The sequence below is a fragment of the Phyllobates terribilis genome, unplaced genomic scaffold, assembly GCF_046119375.1.
Source record: "Phyllobates terribilis strain yellow unplaced genomic scaffold, ASM4611937v1 Scaffold_4__5_contigs__length_816908805, whole genome shotgun sequence".
Lineage (NCBI taxonomy): Eukaryota > Metazoa > Chordata > Amphibia > Anura > Dendrobatidae > Phyllobates > Phyllobates terribilis.
Window position 1 is genome coordinate 400,686,214 of NW_027362764.1, and position 22,418 is coordinate 400,708,631.

General features: G+C 42.2%; 3 protein-coding genes across 3 annotated transcripts in view; 1 reads left to right on the plus strand and 2 right to left on the minus strand.

The window, feature by feature from the left end:
• The window catches only part of PDCD6 (programmed cell death 6), a 31,202-nt gene extending 29,713 nt beyond the window's left edge, over positions 1-1,489 (minus strand). The window contains exon 1 of the mRNA XM_073678510.1: positions 1,240-1,489. Coding sequence (XP_073534611.1) covers positions 1,240-1,310 — 71 coding nt within the window. The 5' untranslated portion in view covers positions 1,311-1,489. The remainder of the gene's footprint in view (positions 1-1,239) is intronic.
• PIGM (phosphatidylinositol glycan anchor biosynthesis class M) lies at positions 1,346-16,181 on the plus strand. Its single transcript, XM_073678509.1, has 6 exons — positions 1,346-1,488; positions 5,426-5,759; positions 7,755-8,314; positions 10,230-10,488; positions 12,598-12,699; positions 15,056-16,181. Exons 2-6 carry the CDS (start codon positions 5,547-5,549, stop codon positions 15,221-15,223), a joined length of 1,302 nt encoding a protein of 433 aa, XP_073534610.1. The 5' UTR covers positions 1,346-1,488; positions 5,426-5,546; the 3' UTR covers positions 15,224-16,181.
• A 906-nt stretch (positions 16,182-17,087) lies between these two features.
• The window catches only part of EXOC3 (exocyst complex component 3), a 30,512-nt gene continuing 25,181 nt past the window's right edge, over positions 17,088-22,418 (minus strand). Inside the window, exons 9-13 of the mRNA XM_073678508.1 lie at positions 21,713-21,860; positions 19,843-19,965; positions 19,568-19,729; positions 19,194-19,321; positions 17,088-19,104 (exon numbers count right to left, since the gene is read on the minus strand). Of these exons, the coding sequence (XP_073534609.1) occupies positions 18,918-19,104; positions 19,194-19,321; positions 19,568-19,729; positions 19,843-19,965; positions 21,713-21,860 (748 nt within the window). The 3' untranslated portion in view covers positions 17,088-18,917. The remainder of the gene's footprint in view (positions 19,105-19,193; positions 19,322-19,567; positions 19,730-19,842; positions 19,966-21,712; positions 21,861-22,418) is intronic.

Sequence of the window (22,418 nt, forward strand, 5' to 3'; positions counted from 1 at the left end):
ATCCGCATGTGTTCATTGAACCATGCGGATTCACCGCATCCTATACATTGCACTGATAGATTTTGTCTTGCGTAGACTAACGACTCCGCAAGACAAATTGACATGCTGTGGTCAGGAAAGACGCGCCACATGTCCGTGGGTGAGCCGCAGGTGCACGGAGACGCATAGTGGGCATGGGATTTCTTGAAATCGGATCCACTATGCTGTAACATCTGGCCGCTGCAGTTTACACGCAGTGCAAGTGTGCTGCATCCAATCCGCAGCGATTATTGATTGTGTGCAGATACCCTAACAGATCAGTGGTGTAATCCCCCTACTCCACCTTTTTTGTTTTGTACAGTGTCACCAGTTGCTGAACGGTGATTGCGCTGTAATCACTCACCCCGCTCACTGACTGACAGCCGGCTCTGCAGTGTGCCAGAGCAGCGTGTGTGCAGAGCTGGATATCACTCATGGGCAGGGGACGGATTACACTGCAGCGTGTAGTGACCGCTGACTGTTCACAACCCAATGTCTGGAAGCGAGCAGCTGCAGGCCACTTCCAATTAGACGGTATTTATCTATAGACATCTAAACACTATTGCTGCATTTAAATACCTTTTTTTTTTTTCTTTGCTGACTGATTTCCTTTAAATAAGTACTTGATGTAAAATACTTGTTCCTATCTCTAGAGGACAGATGTATAGCAGGGATGTCTAGTCCGTTAGCTGACAGCTACCTCCCCTGAATCCCCCATAAGGTTAGCTTCACACCACCATACTTTCGGACTGAGTGCTGCCTGTGAAGGCAATGAGTGCTTAGCCCAATGTTATTCTATGGGGCTGATCAGATGAGGACCGCACAGGGGCAAGAAACACGAAGCGCTGCTGCTGCGGTTTGTTTGTTCTATATCTTAGATGAAACTTGTCCATCTGGTCCAGGGATAGGTCGGGACCCCAGGCAGACCCCCTATGGCTGTGATTACGGATACATCGCCATTCTTACCATAGAAGCTGTATTCAGTCTTGTGTATATAATTCACTGCTGGTGTGAACTGAGCGAGATGATCAGGTGACCGCAGCCTGTGAAGGTCGCCCCCCACATTGCAGGAGCCCCTGGTCCTGTTCCCATGGCACAGATGGGCAGCTTCCCGCCAATGGCTGGCACAATTTGGGGGAAGAAGCGGCACAGAGGTGACAAGAGCTGTACCCGCCGTCTGCTACCAGGGACCCCACTATGCCACATGGCTCCGGCACTCACCTGCGGAAGACGTTCATGAGGAAGGACTGGTCCTGGCCGGCCTGGCCGCGGTACTGGTACTGATAAGCCATGGCTGCGCTCCGGGTACTCCGTGTCAGGCACTGGCTCCTAGTACGTAGAGTCCCAGTCAGCCCGACCCGGAAGGTGTCACCGCCACTCCTGCGCCCCGGCTCCCCCTCTCACACGGCCATGGTTCCCGCCTCCGTTCCTCCCTGTACGCTCCTTCCTACTATGTGGCCAGGCTGAGGGGTGAGTGCGGGTTGACTGCGCCGTGTACATCACTGGGGACATGGGGCTACTTGCTCACAGCAACCAATAAGATTTCTGATTTCATTTTGGAAGTCATGTCCTAATAATCCAAGCTGAATTCTGATTGGCTGCTCAGGACAGTCCTCTCTGCACCATTTTATTAGCTGCAGGCTCAGGTGCAGTGGTGGTCACCTGAAGGCTATAGAGCAGGGGTGGGAACCTCAGGCCCATGGGTGGTTGTGGCCCTTGATGACCTTTTATCCGCCCCCGGGCAGATTCCTAGGGACCACAGTGCTTGGGCCTGCGGCTTTGTTTTGATGGCCACCAACCTTTTAATCTCTTCTTGCTCTGTGAGCACATTAACGCACTCACTACTGAACGCCGAGGCGCGTGCAATGAAAGATTACGTCCTGACACCAGTGCCTGCATCAGGACGTACTCTGTGGGCAGAATTAGCGCACAATTTCCTCCGAAAGATGGTATAAATATCCAATTGGCCCGTGGTAGAAACAAGATTCCCCACCCCTGCTGTAGAGCCAAGCGTGCATGACTGGTGGCCACTGAGGGCCGCTCCCAGCCCCTGACTATGCTGTGGTGTTGTGTGATGAGGTGACTGGCTGTGCGCTCTTTACAAGTGATATTACACCATGTCCTAACACCGCATGCAGTGTCCCAGCTGTGGTTATAACCAGATCAACCACTTCCTGTCACTGCACCGAATGCCCAACATTGTCACAAGGGGCCAAATGGGAGCATGTCCTTCCTATAGGCCTGATTTGAAGACTTAAAGGGGTATTGGAAGGCTGGAGGTTATCCCTGATCCATGTGGTAAGGGATAGCTTGGAGTCCGACTGCTGGGACCCCCACTGATCCCGAGGACTAGGGCTCTTGGAGCTCCTTATGAATTGGGTGGTGGTCGATCGTGTGTACTGTCATTTCATTAACTCTTATGTAAGTGAAAAGATGAGCGCAGCGCTCGTCTATCTCCCGCAGTCCCATAGAGTATGAATGGAGAGGCAGTGCGCATTATCCACCATAGCTCCATTCACATGGGGATCTCCTGATGTCCAATTCTCGGGATCAGTGAGGGTCTCAGCGGTCGGACCCCATTAATCAGGACGTTAGCCCTATCCCATTGAGAGAGGATAACTTCCAGCCTTGAGATTACCGCTTTAGTGGGGTTGTGTTTCGCTTCTCACTCATCAGATGAGCAGTTCTGATAATGCTGTGTCACAGATACCTGGGCCAGTAGGCGATCACTATAGTATCACATATGTGACATAGTCTAATAAATAGGACAGGTGGGCGATACCTGCTGATCATCCGTGCATCCTGACAAGTGGCTACCGACTCAACGTTTTAGAGCTCCATTATGTATAACCCATAGTAGGTGCATGAGATGAGGCATCTACTATACAGGTATGTGCACACGACGTCTTTTAGATCTTGGTGCGCGCGCTGAGTTTTGCCAGAGGAAGACGCCTCAGAAAACCGCCGGAGTCTTTTGTCCTGAAGCGTCTTTCTTTGTGGTCTTTTCGATTGTTTCTCTTGTCTTTTCGCCGGCAGAGTATTTTTTTTTTTGCTATTTTGATGTAAAGTATTGAGCAGCTTCCAAGCAGAAGCAGTCTGCACAATGGTCCGCTCACTTTTAACCGCTTTGAAAACCTGAAGCGGTTAAAAGAAGCTCAAAAGAACAGACGTGCATTTCTATGTCATAGCGACTTGCTGTGCATACGTTCTTTTGCTAGTTTATTTAGCGCTTTTTCAGACGGGCTCCTAGAATAAGACGTCATGTGCACATACCTTTATTCGGCATGTCTGCGATTTTCGCTGTTGGATTCCAGCAGAACAGAAATGTGGCGCGCTCCATCGAACCCTACATGGGCTTTGTGCTACCTCTCTCCAGTTCCACCATGGTGTATCTTGGACCTCCAGAAGAAACAGTCGCCCCTCTGTTTGTACATTGCATTTGCAAGTCCACCTTTATTACATCCTAAATTATGCTGATATTGTATCCACATTATTAATCATAAAATTGTCTCCACAGCAGCTGCAAATGAGGTGTGTTCTGCTGAACCCTTGAAACCATTAAGCTGGGGTTTCCTCGCAACTTTGACCATGACACTGGTCACACAACTAAAGATTACGGTTTGCTGATGCTATATCGCAGCATAATGCAAGTGAATGGGGATACATTGTGATACACAAGATACCGCCATACTGATAAGCAGCTCACAAACAATCCCACTGGTTCCATCTTCTTGCGGATTGCTTGTTGCGATCTCTTGTGCAGGGTAACCCAAGTCACTTGCGTTATGCTGCGATGTAGAAGTGGCCTTTGGCCGCAAGAGTCACAGTCAGAGTTGTGGAGACAGCCTGGTGTCAGAACCTGGGCCCAACAGAAATCCTCAAAGTTACAGCCGTATAAAAAATCGTCAAATTTTCATCTTGAAAAAAACAAATGATTTTTCATTTCACTGTCATCCACATGTCCATTTTTTTACATCCATTTGGCATCTGTTTCTGCATCAGCAGTTGATAAAATTGACAAGACGAAATACAGTTTGCTATGTGAATAATGGCAATGTATCCAATAACATATGATGATGTATGATTTAAAAAAACTGATTTCAGCTGGATCCTTTTCAACATTGAAGTCTATGGACAACAGATCCATTAATTAGCCATTCACTATCTTCAATTTGAAAGGAATCCTTCTCAAATGAAAGAAATCAGTTGGCTATTTAATGGATCCATTCTCCATACACTTCAATGTTAAAAAAATGCATCCAGATGAAATCAGTTTTTTTTAAAAACGGACAAAAAAGTTGTGTCTGCACAGCTTGGCAACAAATTTCAGATCCGTTCTAATGGCTGATTACTGGACAGCCTTACATTGTGTAATTTCCATATTCAAATTGGATCCCAGCCATCCAGAAACTCATAGACAGTCCAGAAAAATAGGCACTTTCTTCAGTGTCTGACTTTTTATAAAGCTGGAGAGGCTTGGGCAGATTATTATGACTATAACTATCATTTTACAGGTCGCACTAAATACTACAAATGTCCTAGTATTTGCTGATTATATATATATATATATATATATATATATATATATATATATATATGTCAAAAGCTTAAAGAATAACTAAGCTTGCAATTTTTTTAATAAATGTTAGCCAGCATGAAAATTTATGAAACTTTGCAAGTCACTTTATTAGGGAAATTGTTTTCATTATTGTAAAGATTGCATGTAAGTGGTTTCCAAACCCCTGCTTTTTCCCAGTCTATTTCTCTGCCTTCAGCTGCATTGATATAAGAACATACTCATTAGGAGTACAGATGATGGCAGTGAAAGTCAGCACGTCTCCTCTGAGTGTTGTGCTAATGGCGCAGTCAGACGGCCGTATAAATTGGACCAAAATGCACAGACTGGTTGCGGCTCTCCCGACCCGAGTGTGACAGCTTCATGTATTTCTCTGCTTCTGTCACACTCTGGTTGGGAGAGCCGCGTACTGTCTGACCATTGCGGTCGAATCTCGGTCTGATTTATACAGCCGTCTAACTGTGCCCTTGTCAGAACAATCTCCAGCAGCAGGCTCCCCCCCCCCCCCCTTCAAATTAGTGAGACGCAGGTGCTGACCCTTTCACTGCCATCATCTGTACTCCAAATGAGTATGTTCTGATATCAATGCAGCTGAGGGCAGGGAAAAGCATGGCTTTGGAAGTCATGTACATGTAATTTTTTTTTTTTACAGGAATTAAGACAAATCCCCTTAATAAAAGGATTTGAAAACTTTCTTCATTTTCCATGCTTGACAAATTTCTTAAAAAAAGAAAAAAGTTTAGCCACTCTTTAATGATTTATTATGGTTTTTCCGTTTGTCCTTGGCTGTCCGTGATAAATAAAATACTTCTCTTTTTAATTCTTTTTTAGAAACAGGATTTTTTGACTGCTGGTGAACCCTCCACATACAGAATAATCACAGGGCCATGTGCAGGTTGCACTTTAAGCGTAGTACCCTCACAACTGTCCATGGGTGGATTCCTGGTATGACATGGCTGATAAAGATATAACAATGGAAAAGGAAGCAGCGTTCCAGAAAAGACCTCCGAACTGTCTATTAACTCTCCCCTTTATGTTTTCAACTGCATTCCTTGTAAGAATGGCCCTTATCATTTATGGAGTTTACCAGGACGGCACAATGCTGGTGAAATACACAGACATTGATTACCACGTCTTCACAGATGCTGCACGATTTATCACTGAGGTAATACTGGCCTTCAGTGCAGCCACGGCCAAAATCAGTACTTCTAAGGAAAACGTATTAATAATGGCTGTCTGTTATATAGATAGAGGATATGAGCACAATACCCGAAAGTTTAGAATTTGCAATGGGGTTTCCAGAATAGGGGTACTTGTCACCATCGAGTTTATTATGACTACCACAATTTGAAGCATACTATATCGACAAATGGTGCATTCTCATGATTGCATACACCTGGCTATGAAGCTCAAAGCTCAATGAGGTTACAAAACCAAAAAAAGTGCTTTAGTAAGTCAGTAAAAAGTAGGTAGGAGTATTTAAAACAAGAAAACGATAAGGGTGCCCATACTTATGCACCGGTCAAATTTTGTTTGAATGCAGATTGCACATTTTCTGTTAGTACAATAAACCTCATTTCAAGGCAGAAACATTACTGTGTCCAACAGTTATTACATATATCAAACTGAAATAGCTGTTGCAAAAACACCAATTTTTATAAAACATTAAGCTTAAGATTAATAGGGGTGCCCAAACTTTTTCATATAACTGTATATTAGAGTGGAATTGAATTCTACTCAAATTTTACAAAAATCCACATTCGCCAAAATGAATATTTTTTGTAATTTGCGAGAATTCAGCCAAATGGCAGTCGCTTGGAGCCATTATTCTGAACCATAATGTGCCATCTAAAGGTTACAAAAGATGAAAAATCATTGCGCTCACCTCCTCGCTGACATATTTGGCCCTTCTGATACTCATCACCACCTGTCTGCTAGTTGCCGCATCTTCAGATTCTCTGCCACTCGTGTTGGAATCTGTATGTCTCCCCCACTGTGCCAGAAGTTCCGGGTGTCATGGTGCCTGGGAGGGTTGTGTGCATGCACCGGGAGTTTGTCAGTGTCATGGTGTACACAGTGAGCTTTTGCATGATCATGGACCCTTCCCAGGTACCAAGACACCCCGAAGCCCCAGCACAGTGCGGAAGACACGAAGATTCCATTGCGAGCGGCGGAGTATCTGAAGATGTGACCAGGATCAAGACGGGTAACGGAGAGTAGTGGAGGGACCAGAAAGGTGAGGTGATTAGAACGATTTATATATATATTTTTACATATGTTTATTATGCTCTGGGGACTAGAGAGACCACAGAGCATAATTAGGGACATTAAATTTGAATTTCCTGGGAAAAAACATGAATTTCACCTGATCTGCTCATGTCTAGTAGTTTCCCCTCACTTCAGGCTCCAGTTGTCAGACCTCAGCTGTACAATGTGTGGACACTAGTGATTACCGTATATATAGTGCTCATACACTCCATTAGTCAGATGTAGGAGCAAAATGCATTTTTTCTTTAACAGGATATATTACAAAGTTTATAATAACTTTTGATAGGAAAAACTGATAGCTATTCGTTAACCTATGATGTTAAAGGAAAAAGGATTTTCCAATGGAGGATTTTTCTATCAATATTTGCCTTGGCAAAGCCACTGTGATAACATGTATGCAAGAGGATACAGGCCATGAATCTCTGCGTCTACGGATCAGGATTTGCTCAGTGGTTAGCAGTCCATGTTCTCACAGCTACATTTTTAGGATCTTCTGACTGAATCCATTCTAGTTTTGGCTATAATGGATGGAAAACTAAGGACAACACATAGGGATACCAAAAATGTTTAGAGCCATATGCATTGACTTATGTAAGAAAAATACCTCTGTAGATGGGCACATTTTTTGTTACTTTCCCCATCAAAGCAACAAATACAAATGGAAAATGCTGACAACAGATGAAACCCCAAAGAAGCAAATAGTTATGGAGGAGGGAATGTAGACTGAAGCTCCGGTGACCTATCAGAGCTTGGTAATGCAGACATATGCGGGAGTATATAAAGGAGACCTGTCACACGGTCCAATCTTCAGGCAATGGGATAGAGAAAAGTAATACGTTAGTAGTACTAGTAATACGTTAGTACTGAATATTATTTTGCTTTCCTATTTCAGGGATCTTCTCCTTATGAGAGAGCAACATACCGTTACACACCATTACTGGCTTTGATGTTAACACCAAACATCTATCTCACAGAAGTTTATGGGAAGTTATTGTTTGTGTGCTGCGATTTAATGGCAGCATTCCTAATCCACAGGCTCCTCAGTCTCGAAGGCCTGGATAGCCGTACAGCTAGCAAGTACTGTGCCTTCTGGCTCTTTAACCCATTGCCTATGGCCGTGTCCAGCAGGGGGAATGCAGAATCAGTGTTGGCAGTTCTGGTCTTAGCAGCCCTGTATTATGTGAAGAAGCGTCACTTGGTGAAGGCCGCACTTCTCTATGGTCTCTCAGTACACATGAAGATCTATCCCGTGACTTACCTACTGCCCATTACATTGTCACTACAAACGCCAAGACCTGAGGGGAACAAGCCACACGCAGCTGGCGGACCAGTACTGAAATGGTTTACCAATTCCTGGGAGCTCTTCCTGAGGCTCCTCAATTGGGACACCCTAACCTTTGGAATTGTATCCAGTTTTACCTTATTTACACTAAGTTTGGTCTTTTACTGCAGGTAAGTTGTTTTTTTTCTTACTTTTTTTAGGTTAAAATAAAGTGCAGCAGATTTACTAATTTGTCTGATATAGAGACAGCATAAGCGTAGTCTAGATAGTCTGAAAACATGCCAAATTCAGCACAATGGATCATGCTACTTGATAAATGGCCAGTTGGATTTAAAGTGGTTTTCCCATGAACAAAAGTTCATTTTAATCAATAGATCTTGGAATGATAATAACTTCCACAACTGGATGTGTTTAAATAAAATGTTCCTGTGCTGAGATAATCTTATAAATGTGCCCCTGCTGTGTGCTGTGTAATGGCTGTGTCTGACCGTACAGGAACATGGTCTGATCATACCACAGCTCCTGGGCAGGGGAGGAAGGAAAAGAGTATACAGACAGGACAGGAGGGGATCGCAAATTATTCTTTCTTTGAAGTAAAATATATATATATTTTTTTTTTTTAAAAAAAAGGCAGTGAAATGTTTAACTCACAAAAAGAATCAGTTGCAATCCCATCCTGTAATGTCTGTATACTCTTTTGCTTCCCTCCCTGCCCAGGAGATGTGGTATGATCAGACCATGTTCCTGCACGGTCAGACACTACCATTAGGCTATGTGCCCACGATGCAGAAATGCTCAGGATTTTTTCCTGAGCGTTTCTGCATCTCCCTGGCAGAAAAATCGCATGCGGATTGTACATGCGGATTGTACATGCGTTTTCCTGCCAGGGACATGCGTAAATGGAGCGTTTCCGCATGCGGATTGACAAGCGCTTTCCAAGCGATTAGCATCACTTGGAAAGTGCTTGTGACAACTAGGTCACACTATATAAATCCATGCAAACAGCATGGATTTATATAGTGTGACCGAGAGAGTGGTTAAAAATAAAAAAATAAATGTATACTTACCTTCCGATGGCCATGGGTGTCCTGCTCACTCCGTTCTCCCTTGCCGACAGTGGTGGATTGAAAGACCTGCCGACGTCAGCATCGCGTGACCCGTCACATGACTCTGACGTCAGCACAGGTCCTTCAATCCACATCGAAGTGCCGGGAAACAAGGAGAAGCGTAGCGCGGGCCGCCAGAAGGTAAATATACGTTTATTTATTCTTTTTTTTTTTTTTACAGCTTTTTTTAATGGTACCTGGGTGTGGATGATAATCTCCTCTCCTCCACACCCGGGTACCATCCGCACATTAGAACGCGCCAATTACGCAAGTACAGATGCAGTCTTGGGGAATTGGCGCATTCTAATGCAAGTCAATGGCGGCAAAAACGCAGCACCTTCCGCAAAAGAATTGGTAGTGAAGTGTTTTTTTCCGCAATGATAATCCGTAGTGGAAATTTCCGCAGCCTGTGCACAGTACATGCGGATTATCATTGGGGGACATGGCAGACCTTCTACCATGCGTTTTTAATGCATTTCCGCAGCTGCAAAAACGCTGCAGAAACGCATTAAAAACGCATCGTGGGCACACAGCCTTTACACAGTACACAACAGGGGCACATTTATAAGATTATCTCAGCACAGGAACATTTTATTTAAACACATCCAATTGTGGAAGTTATTATTATTCCAAAATCTATTGATTAAAATCAACTTTTGTTCATGGGAAAATCCCTTTAATGTAACACCCCTTCTTGGTTGTCCTACTTTTAGACCAATTTTTTTGCACCCAAATTTTGGTGCGCAATGACACATCTTAATCCACACTCCAGTAACAACTAATAGATGGTGTAACTTTAGATTAGACTGTATCCTACAGTATGAGCCACTGTGATACATTTGGCCAATTTTAACACTTTTTAGTCTAAGTTTACGGCATTACACAGGATCAGTGAATCTGCCCCTAGACGCGACATTTGAACCAAAACTTGGCACATTTTCCAGCAAGTTAACCTTACTATATGTTTATTTTTCGGCAGCTATGGCTGGGACTTCTTGGAGCACACGTACCTCTATCACTTGACCAGGAGAGATATTAGGCACAATTTCTCACCATACTTCTACATGCTGTACCTTACTGCGGAGAGTGACTGGAGCTTTGTCCTTGGACTTCTGGCCTTTCTGCCTCAGATACTGCTGCTAACCATAATATCCAAGGCCTACTATAAAGACCTGCCCTTCTGCTGCTTCCTGCACACCGCAGTCTTTGTTAGCTTCAATAAAGTGTGCACATCTCAGGTAAGGAAAAATCATGGCGGAACCCAAGTGGGATGGAATGTGGCTCACTATTAAGACCATGGGTGCAGAGGTGCATCTTAACCCCTATAACTTCTAAGATGTCACACCTTTAAAAGGGACATTCACATCTCCTAAAATAATGGCACATAGCTGGGATACACCATGGTTTTATGATCAGTGAGTGCCCCACAATCCTGATAATAAAAGAATTCCGCTTTGTGGCCCCGTACAGCGCTGCTCTTGGTCACCCAGCTATGCAGAGAATTGCAGATCGCTGCATTCCCTTTAATTCAGCAATGCTACAGTGTCCATTGCCTCTTCATTATTAGGAATTGGTGATGTTCCAGAATTCGGACCCTCACCGATCACATATCTATAGGATATCTTAGCATCACTTTATGAGATGGGAATATTCCCTGCAGTCCAAAAGGTAATGGTTAAAGGGAATCTGTCTGTAGGATCAACCCTCCTAAGCCGTCTATATGGACATGTAGGTTATAGGAAGCTGAATAAAATGATAGCTTAAAGCGCACCTGGCAGCAGGATTGTGCTCAGTAAACTACAAACACTGTCAGGTGGGTGACATTACACTGATTAATATGATACCTTGGTTGATGAAATCCGTCCTGTGGTTCTTGTGTAATCTTTACTTTCAGTTTGGAGATAATGATAGGCTTGTGCTGAGGGGCGGCATGTGGGGGGCGCTCTATCTGGTGCTCTGCTTACATATTCATCTGTATGCTCTTATGACAGCTCACTGTGCCTTCAGTGACCAGCCTCCTATTTTACCTAGCCCCTCACTACTAGATGCATTATGTAAAATAGGAGGCAGGTCAGTGTATGTAGTTTACTGATAACAATCCTGCTGACAGGTGCACTTTAATATCTGCGATCTGTTGTTTTCTTATATGTAAATGAGCTTTTCAGGCTGGACCCTGATCTGCATGAGAATCCGCCTCCAGAGCTTATTTTACATGAAGGGGAGGAGGAGTTACCAGTGGTAGACAAGTAACTAACACAGAACTTTGTCTTCTTGCAAGCACATGATTTGCAGCTGTCCCAGCTCTGCTGTATTGTAACAATATTGCAGCCTTGTCTGTCTGTGAGATGGAAGCTGAGAGGAACCTGCAGATGTGTCAGGTATATTCACACACAGCTCTGCAGTGAGATCAGGAGAGCAGAGAGCGGCCATCACACATCACACTGGTAACTCCCTCTTCATGTAAAATAACTCCGTCCCCAGAGCTTATCTTCCTGGCAGCGTCCCCCCAGAGGCTGGAAGAGCTCATTTATATATAAGAAAAACATGCATTCTCTGGAATAAGACATCGGATTACAGAGAACATGGTATCATTTTATTTAGCTTCCTATGACCTACATGCCCATATAGACGGCTTAGGAGGGAGAATACTACTGACAGATTGCCTTTACACTTTTCAGAAATCCTCACATTTTTTTTTCTCTTTGATTGACATTCCTTGATGTTACTATTTTGTCCTATTAAAGGGGTTGTCCAGTACTTTAAAAAAAATGCCAGTGTGTTTTAATGATAAATAGAAGCTTCTTTCTAATTACCTTGCGCTTCTGATACTGCCTGTGAGCGGCGCTATCGGTGGCCGCTCACAGGCATCACGTGACCTCCCGCTGACGTCACGACAAGTGAGGCGTCTCAGCGCTGGGGTCCCCGCAGTGGCTGCTGGGTTGGGGGCGGGGTTATTCCCCTGCGTCACACCCAGCATCCACCGCGTGCTTTCCCAATGAATGGGGACAGGGAGAGTGTGCTGTGGATACCAGGTGTGACGCAGGGGAATAACCCCGCCCACAACCCAGCAGCCACCGGTGGTACGTGAAAGAGGGACCCTCGGCTGCAGCCGCAACTTGTCGTGACGTCAGCGGATGTCAGAGCCGGCTGCAGCCGGGGGTCACGTGATGCCTGTGTGCGGCCACCGATAGCGCTGCTCACAGGCAGTAACGTGGCAGCGTAGGGTAATTAGAAAGGAGGTTGTATTTATCATTAAAACACACTGGCATTTTTTTTTAAATTACCGGACAACCCCTTTAAAGCAGTTCATAATATAATTTATAAACGAGGGTTTTTTTTCCCTTTAGTATTTTCTGTGGTACCTTTGCCTCTTGCCATTGGTTATGCCTGGCGTGAAGATATCTTGGCAGCGGAGTACATTTCTTCTTACTTTATGGTTTGGCGGACAGGTAACACAATTTTGGCATAACCGTGCCTGAATACTTGAGTTTTCATATGGGTGAAAGGGAATCTCCGTTGGAGAGTAGTATGATGTAGGCAAAGAGAAGCTGAATCCAACGATGTATCACTTAGATTACTGGGTGCAGCCAGTATTTGAGTATTTGGTTAGTATTTTACATCAGTTTTCGTAAGCTAAAACCAGGAGTGGAACAGAGGAAAAGTATAATAGAAACATGTCACCACTTCTGTATTTATCACCCATTCCTGGTTTTGGCTTACAAAGGTAAAAAAACTCCCCAATTACTCAACGTGGGCATGTGGCCTTAGATTCGGCAATGCAGCAGAGCTGAGAAAGCTAACCCCGCCCACCCCAGGCTCACTATATACAATGTCTATAGACAGTGAGCTGCCTATCACAGAAGGGGGAGTGTCAGACTTCCAGGCAATGATAAGCTTCTGGAGCAAAAACAATCATTGCAAGTAAACAAAAGCACAGAGCTTGATAAGAGACATCCCTGATATCTGTATTTTAACTCCTACATCATGCTGTCTTCAGATTACATAGCAAAAACCTGCTGACAGATTCCCTTTAACTTAAATATACATAACACCTTCTGCTTTTTCGTACATGTAAACCATAACCTTTCTTAATCACTCCTCAACGTGAAAAATACATGTATTTCAAGTCAGGAGCCATCTAGGTCTCAAACAGCAATAATTGGAGCTGATCACTGACAAAGACATATAACTGGAGCAATTGCGTCAGGCAACCGGTCCAATGTGACTGATTACCATGGCCACCAAAAGTCTACTGAAGATTCCCATTGCCACCATCTTTGTACTCCCCTGAAGCCCAACCACTGCCTGGGCTTCATAGGAGATCATTAGTTCTTCTATATACTGCAATCTTATTGTATTGTAGTGCATAGAACATGGGATGAAATAATAGCAAGTTTAAATTGCCAAAGGGGGGGTACAAAATAAAGCAAAAGTTAATGTTTAAAAAAAAAAAAAAAAAAAAAAAGACATAAAAAAATAACCAAATTTGGTATGGTTGTGTGTGTAAAAGTCTGATCTATGAAAATATAACCAAACAGAAAATGCCGTAAAGAGAAAAACAAAAATGGAAAAGCCAGAATTGTTCTTTTTCGATTGCTGCACTTTCCCCCCAAAAATCAAAAATGCAATAAAAAAAAAGCAATCAAAACATCATTAGTACCCCAAATAAAATAAAAAAGGCAGAATTGCATTTTTTTTAACCATTTCAACTCACTTGGAATTTTATTTCCATATCTCGCCACATTATATGGTAAAGTGAATCGTGGCATTCGCAACTACAACTCATTCCGCAAAAAACAATCCCACATACGTATTTCTCCATGGAAAAATAAAAAAGTTAGACATTTTGGAAGAAGGGGAGGAAATATAAAATTGTCAAAACAATAAAAACAAAAAAAACAAACAAAAAAAAAAATCACAGTTGTGAAGGGGTTAAATAGCCACAAGCAAAGAGCTTGTTCCACTGGATTCTGTGCAAAGAGATCACAGCTTCTAAACGCCAATACGAGTGGAGAATTAAAGGCGTTTTTCCTATAAAGTCGGTAGGATATGCCACTTGCGGTTCTGTGGGGTCCGATGACTGGGACTGTAATTGCTGAAACGCAAGTTCTTCAGCGCCAGAATGCTCATTTCCCTTGCTCTGCACACCTCCAATAATCTGCTGAGAACTAACAGATCCCAGGGCTGTGGAGTCGGTAAGCCAAACATCCGACTCCCTCATACATGGCTCATGTTTAAGTGATAAATTTACTGTAGCACAGATTCATCTCAGCTAAAACTCCAGACCCTTAGATCAGGAATAGGACGGACATTTATAGAACATTTCATAACTTTCCCAAATTCTTACGAAAACAATATTCCCCACAAACTGCACTGAACTACTGTACCCAATTTATTATATATTTTAGGAGTTGGAGTCGGTCCATTTTATACCGACTCCGATTCTGACTCCACCAAAATGGACCACAACTCCGACTCCACAGCCCTGACAGATCCTTCAACATAAATGGACCACTGGTGCGGTTCCTTGCACAGTGGGGGGGCCCCAAGAGCACTCCATGGCAGAAGAAACATACAGGAGACCTCTGTCCCTCATTCTGCAGATGAGCGAGGGTCCCAGATTTCAGACACATACCAATCAGAATGTTATGGCATACTCTAGTGACCTTTCATAATACCCCTTTAATCATGCTATCCACCCACCTAAATAACATCTTGTGCAAACAACTACACTAAGCCACATTTAGTAACATGTTACTAGAGTCTGTCCTACAGTACCTAACATTGATCTCCTTTGTCTTGCAGGCAATATGGCTCGCTCCAGCCTACTTTCTGGAATTTGAAGGACTTAACACTTTTCTGTTTGTTTGGCTGGCTGGGCTGGCCTTCCTCATTGTAAATAGCTATGTTCTCGCCCAAATTATCATCAGATACAATGTCCATAGTAAAAAGGGTAAACATAAACAGGAGTGATACTCCTGAAGATTTTCTAGGCTATACTTCCCCCTTCAGTTATAGATTACGCTTTATTGGGCCATTTTCCTTGAGAAATTTAGCTAATAAGTGACTGTTTTACTTATGCACTTTAAAAATACCCCTAATAATAAGGCTAATATCTTACTAGTACAGAAACCAGGATTGACCTTTAAACAGGTGAATAGGTGTCTTGGTGGGGAGTGCTGTGGGATCAGGGGACAATAAATGCCATTGTAGTGTCCATACACATTAGACATGCTGGCCAAACCCGCCAAGGTTACTGGGACTGTCCAAGTATGGGTATGAAGTGTTCAGCATGTCCTAAGTTCTCAAGATAGGTTCACACCACAGGTGTCTGGCAGCAGCTTATTGAAAATGCACACTTGACAGAACAGAGCGTGCATGTGTATGGGGAGCTATTGAAGGTGTATGGCCACCCATAGGCTCTCATTTCATCTCTGTCACAATTTCCTTCAGATCAGACTGGGGATATGTAATGTGCTATCGAAAGTCACCAAAAGTGGCATGGAGCAGGGTCCAGCCATGCAGAGTTGCAGTTCTGAATATCCTATGAGCCTTCTCAGCGCTGGTGATAAGCAAAGGTTTATTAAGTGTCAACATGGAAGTCAATCGAAGAAATTCATGGATCCTGTTGGAATTGTGAGCAGCAGCATTTACGAGAGACCAAAAGGGGAGTGGATAGTGGTTGGCTAAAGAGGTACCAGAGGGGGATGAAGGAGTAAAGGAGAGTATAGGTTAAGGCTTATTTCTTCTGTAGGCTGTAGGGTCAGTTTAAAGGCTTTCCCAGTCAGTAAAAAAAATAACGGTAAATGTCCTTTATATAGTATGTTGGATAATGTACTATTTTATTCCTATTAAACCTGCTGGCTGCGGCTCTGGTCCTGTGCCAGCATTTTCTGGGTGTGAATATCAATAGTCAAGTCATCCCCCTTTCTCAGCCACAGAGGACGTCAGGTAGGAGTTGGTTGCAGGGCTCCCATCCATTGGCCACGGATTACTGACGTGGCCCATGGACCGGATCCTGCAAATTAATTCCCACCAACTCCACCATTATTGTCTCTGGCAAGAAAATCCCAATCATATCTTCATGTTCTTCTCTATTTCTGCTCAGTTTTCACTTCCAAGTCTTTTTGTTGTAGCCTGAAAATATTTTGAGAAACAACTCAACAATGTACTAGAAAATACTCCACAAAACTCAGGGAATTTGAGGATTTTCTATTTTTCTAATTTGTTTAGTGGGAAGGTTTTTATGTATCATGCTGGTCATTGGACTATTTATCTTATAAGAGGGATGGTAATGTACCTGATTCAATAAAGTGGATTTTGCTCAAAATGGAGATTGACTATTATATTTTGCATATAAAAGGTAACCTTATTAATTTATGAAATATAAAAAGAATTATAATTTTGCTGGAAGGATTTTATTGTTACATCCCATTCAACAGTTTCTTATTGTCAGTAAAACTAATGATCAGAAACATTTTAATAGCTATATAAATAATCCTTATGAAAAAAGTATTTTTATTTTGCCCAATTAAACAAAAATTAGCATATTAACACTAAGTTTAGATGAAGGGGTCAAATCAATATTAACAGCTTATGGAAACTAAAAATATACATGTGTCCTAAAATAACACAAGAAATAGGTATACAAGTGTGTTACTGTGCCATGCGGGTTGATAAAGTGGTACTAAATGACAATCCGAACGTGCAGTATCAAATCTATTTGCGTCCAGTAGCTTTCCTAGTTACATTTCTTGAAGTTTTCTATATATATTTTTAGACATTCGCTAATGTTAATACATGTACAATGGATATGAAGGAAAGCGCAGACACCGAATGCACAACATGTGCACAAAACGTTGCTGTTTACTAAAGTCAGAAAATGTACAATTTGCACAATACCGCATATAAACTACTGCAATAAAAACATTAAGATATGGTCCATGGTCCAGGACTGGTGGCCATCTCTAGCTGTACGATATAACATGGTTCATTGCGGCCGTCAAGCCTGTCCCCTGCTAAAGATAGCTACTTTTTTTTTGTTTTTTTAATTTGTAACATTTTTTCTCTTTAAAAAGCAATTCCATCCACACATGACGTCAAATCTGTATAGAAAAGACAATTAAACAAGAGCTTCAGCCGAGGTCCGAACCTTGAGATTACGGTGCATTTTGTAAACTGCAGAACTCTAGTATGCCATGTGAGGGAGGGAAAGTGCCACCTCTCTAAACAGGCAATCTGACATTGTTTTTCAGACACATTAGAAGTAACAGACCGATTAAACTTCTAGAGCTGAACATCGGTTCATCATCGGAGGGACTCTATCAGGACTGATAAAAAAAGAAGCCATCGGCCATTCTGCTTCATTCAGCTCTCTTGTTGTGCGTCCTACAATGCATCATCCATACTTCATTCTGAAATTCCTTTGATTTGACATCAATTACGCCTAGTAGGTGATGATGGCCATTCAGCGCTTCAGTCTTTTTGCTGGCATAGGTATATAACATTCACTTGTAAATATAGGTTTCGACTTCTGCTCTTGTGAGAGACCACATCGCTTTGCAGTTCTGTTTTTTACTTTTAAGTCTTGAATTACAAAAGGTCTTCTACATAACGTAAACCTTAAGATCTCGGTGGACCTGCCGCGAGGGGTTAGCCATTTACAGTATAGGGTGAAGTCTTAAAGGCCTTTTCTTTGGTGGGAGCTTCTAGGCTAAAATAATTCATACTTATAGCTTATTATGGAGTGTGCAACAATTTGTTTCCCCTCTAAGCCCTCTATATGCATTTATATTAAGTCAGAGACCTACTGAGTTCCAGTAGAATATAAACCAGTATATACCTATACCAGATCAGCATTATAACTTTTCCAGCCCCTACAGATGGGACTAAGAGTGGGTTTTATGCCTGGTATTATCAAGGTTTTTATTTTATTTCAGTGGGCAATAAGGTATTTGCTTGTGATTTACTTTACATACAGGATAAAGCAGTTGATAAGAAACCGTTCTGAATAAAGCAATAGATTATGGTTTATGAGGAACACACATTCTGCTGCAGTAAAATGTTTTGTATTTTTATAGCTGGGGTGTCACATTCACTACACCCGAATGCTCCTGCGCAGGCATACCTCTCTGCCCTGTCGAGGGCAGAACAAAGTACTGCACTGCGCATGCGCCGGCGCTCTTTTGATCTTTCCCAGGGCATGTGAACTACAGTATTTTGCTCTGCCCTTGGCAGGGGAGAGAGACGTGTGCCTGCGCAGAAGCATAAAGGGGAACACTGGATGGCATAGGAAGAATCATTCACACGAAGCACAGAAGGAAGACTGCACCGCAAGAAGAGAGGAGGCACTGGACCAAGACTAGTGACGCTCATTGGACCCGACCGCCCCGTAGAGGAGTATTAGAAAAGGTGTTTTTTTTTTGCCTTATAGGGTGAACTGGAGTCATATGTGCAGTATTATAGAATGCTGTCATATGGGGCTGAAAGGTGGTGGCTGTAGGTTATATCAGAAAAAAATGGTGACAGGTTCCCTTTAAGTGTCACAAAACATGCAAGTTTCCACTGCTGTAAAATACACCAGTGGTTGTCAGTAACCACCAGACAAGAGCCTGAAGCATGAAGATTACAGATTACTTATAAAGTGGCACCTGGGGGCACATTAACACTACTTCAGAAGTTTGGGCACCGTCAATGTTGGCATGCTGGGCACAATTATATCTTTAAATATTGGGGTGTAGTTTTGACCCTGTTGCCTCTGACTTTGGTTTTGATCCACAGTTTCTATTATTGTCTGTTTCATCTCCCTGCTGGCGTCACCTCTCATTGCAAGTAGAGCAGCTATGTGATCATCCCTGCCAGAGAAAAAAAGGGAAAGTTAAACTTTTTATTAGTTTCATACCAACATGAAAGGGACACGAGCAAGCTAATTCTGAGGAATTACCTGAGATCCGGATATCTAGTCACCAAAGTGGAGACTTCCAAGTAAAGCAGTGAAGGGTCTGTGAGCTTTATAACCTCTGCAATATCAATGATGGTGTCACAAAGTCCATCCGTCTCTTCACCAAATCCCTAAAGACAAAGACTGTAGTTTAGTGAATAGCTCTAAACAGACTGTACATCCCAGTCTGCACATGCGCTAATGTATCATGAACTCTACTTTTCCTTAATAACACTGAAAAGACATGTCACAGACTTCACAATATTAGGGATGGGGCCAATATCCCCTCTATGGAGTGTTCTTGCTTTGCCTGTGTTTTCCTTTATTAGTAGTAATACAACAGTCTCTCATGCATGTATTGGTACTAAGACACTTACAGACGTAAGACGCTTAAACAGAAACTTAAACTGCTCTGCTTCCTTAATCATGCGCTCTGCACCCTCCTTGCGTTCTTCTGCATTTTTGAAGCAAATCCGTCTTTGCATTATTGCTTTGATATATTCTGTCACTACTTTTTTGTGGGCTTTAATGGTCATTTTCTGTGAAAACAGAGCATATTATTATGTTAGTAAAATAATTAGTTACAATACAGTTTGGAGACTTTATGACTACATAAAACACGACACTATTGCTAGATCTTAGTTACACATACCTGCTTGTAATGTGTTTTAATTCTTGCAAAGTCATTAAAATAGTCTTCTATGGTGACACATATAGTGTCCACAGAATTGGAGCCAGCTAGCCATTTTCTAGTCATCAGGTCATTCAGATGAGGCTAAAGAATAAGATCATTATTTATTAATCATGATCACAGAGGTCACAGTTTATAAAGGCCATCACATGAAATCCAGAACAGTAAGCGGTGATCTGGATAGTGGAAGTCACTAATGGGTTTTGATTACTTTGATATTAATCGGTTTTATTTTTTCATTTATAATAGAATAGGAGGAAACATTCTACAGTTTCATATTTAAGATTTTCATTGCTACATCATTCAAAGTCTCTATCAATGCATCACTCATACAAACAGTGGTAGAGTATTAATTCTACGCTCACCACTTTGACCATGTCAACAAAAACTGTTGCCATGTCCTAATCCCAAAATCAGGCACTATACATATTAAATATCAAAATGATCGCCACCCTTACCCAAAAAAAACACTCTAAAAGATCTATCTGATACAAAAAAATGGCACAAAAATAATTTTGTTATTTCAAGAAATAAAAAAGTCAGCAATGGTAAACCATCAAATATACAAAAATCATTAGGGTTTGATTCCACACTGAGATTTTTGGTTGCAGTTTTGGAAGTCAAAGCCAGGAATGGATCATAAGTATGAGACATGTAAAGAAAGACTAGGGCCACGTTCACACATTCAGTATTTGGTCAGTATTTTCCATCCGTATTTGTAAGCCAAAACCAGGAGTGGAACAATCAGAGGAAAAGTATTATAGAAACACGTCACCACTTCTGTATCACCACTCCTGGTTTAGCTTACAAATACTGATGTGAAATACTGACCTAATACTGAAAGTGTGAACGTGGCCCAAGGCCCTGATTCATGAAGGGTTTTTGCAAATTTTTTGGCGTAAAATACCTTATAGGGTTTGTCCAATCTTAAGCTACAAGTCTGCAGTCATTCTGTGAGACTACAGACTTTTTGCACACTGTGCACTGTATTGATTTTACAGCACAGGGCACGTGACTGCAAGTTTGTGACTTGTATACATGCGGTCATGTGCCGACCACACGGACGCAAGTGTATTGAGCGAGGCTGGAAACAGTCTAGTCGGAATGTGTCCTGGAAGCATTCAAATCACACACATGACTGCCTGCTCCCAGCACCGGAAAATCATCACAGAGTGCGCGATGTGAGCATTTACGAGTCTGCAGTCACTCACTGCAGACGTGTACCCCAAGAACCAACAACACTTTAAAAAAAAATTCAGTCTTTTGACCTTTTTCACGCTAGTCCCTAACAGCTTTGCCAAAATGGGTGGAGTATGGGCACAATGGGATGTGGATATGCCTGCCAATCTAATTCATGAAAACTTATACCGTTTTAGTGGTGTAACTTTTGCCAGAAATGTACTCCTTTTCCTGACCGCAGCATAATTCTGGCGGAGGTGTACGGTATTTGTAAGGTGCGCCTAACTCTCGCGTGCCTCTTAATGAATTAGGTGCATCTTACTCCTGCACACCGGACAAGTACAATGCCAGTCTTAAGAAATCGGGCTTCTTTTGAATCCAATTCTGGCTTAAACCTGCAAACGCAGCGTAGAGTGCGTCTGGTCATTTAGGACTAAATCACTTAGCATTTGTCGTTAAACTAATGATCTGAGTGTAAAAGACAATTGTTACCAAGCACATTACTAAAGTGATGCCAGCTCTAGATTCTGCCTATTCTAAAGCAGTCATTATTGTTATATGATTAGATATTAAAGGTCAAATCACTCCAAAAACATGACAGCTGGAGACCTGGAGCGATTCAATCTTTAAGGGATGAAAAACTGGTGCCCACCTCTAAGTCCATGAATACTTCATCTAGAAGACTCCTGCAGCCATCATTGGCAATGTTGTCCAATATGGAGTCCATACTTGTAGAGCCAGATGCCATGAAATCATCTTCACTCCTTAAATATTTTCTTTTCAGGCTCACAATGGACTCTCTACAAAAAAATAATATAATGGCTGTATTACATTATACAGAAATAGAGATTGCAGAATTAAATTTAGGACAGCTTCCTTAATTCTTGGTAACATGTAAAAATCAATAGCCTTTAAATAAGAGAAGCTTCATCATATATACAGGATGAGCTCATTAACTTGAGTGCAAAAATAATAAACTTGGAGTTATACATTTTCCACTGAAATGCAGGCAGTGCATTGTCCTGAATATATAGAGTAAACCTGCTGTTTGCTGCCTAGACAAAATGCATCGTGTAGAGAAGTGCTGTCACAGAGGCCTCTTCAGCTAGGCAGAGGCTCCCGTTCTCTCTGTCAATATCCTTGTTTTTAACTTACTATGAAATATATATATATATATTGTTTTTTTACATAAAATGTCGTATTTCATTTGTTAATACAGCTCTTAAACATTTTTGGCAACAATGTTATCATAGGTTGAAGACCTATTTAAACAGGTGGTCCACTACATTGTATAATCCGCCATTTTATTTTTGCAAATACCTTCTGCTGCCATATGTGCCTGTGAGCGACGCTATCGC

Bases quoted from the DNA above. Each gene is read 5' to 3' on its own strand.
- PIGM (XM_073678509.1), top strand. From the start codon at position 5,547: ATGGCTGATAAAGATATAACAATGGAAAAGGAAGCAGCGTTCCAGAAA. The intron at 10,489-12,597 runs GTAAGGAAAAAT...TTTTCCCTTTAG, and splicing joins ATAAAGTGTGCACATCTCAG to TATTTTCTGTGGTACCTTTG. The intron at 12,700-15,055 runs GTAACACAATTT...TTTGTCTTGCAG, and splicing joins CTTTATGGTTTGGCGGACAG to GCAATATGGCTCGCTCCAGC.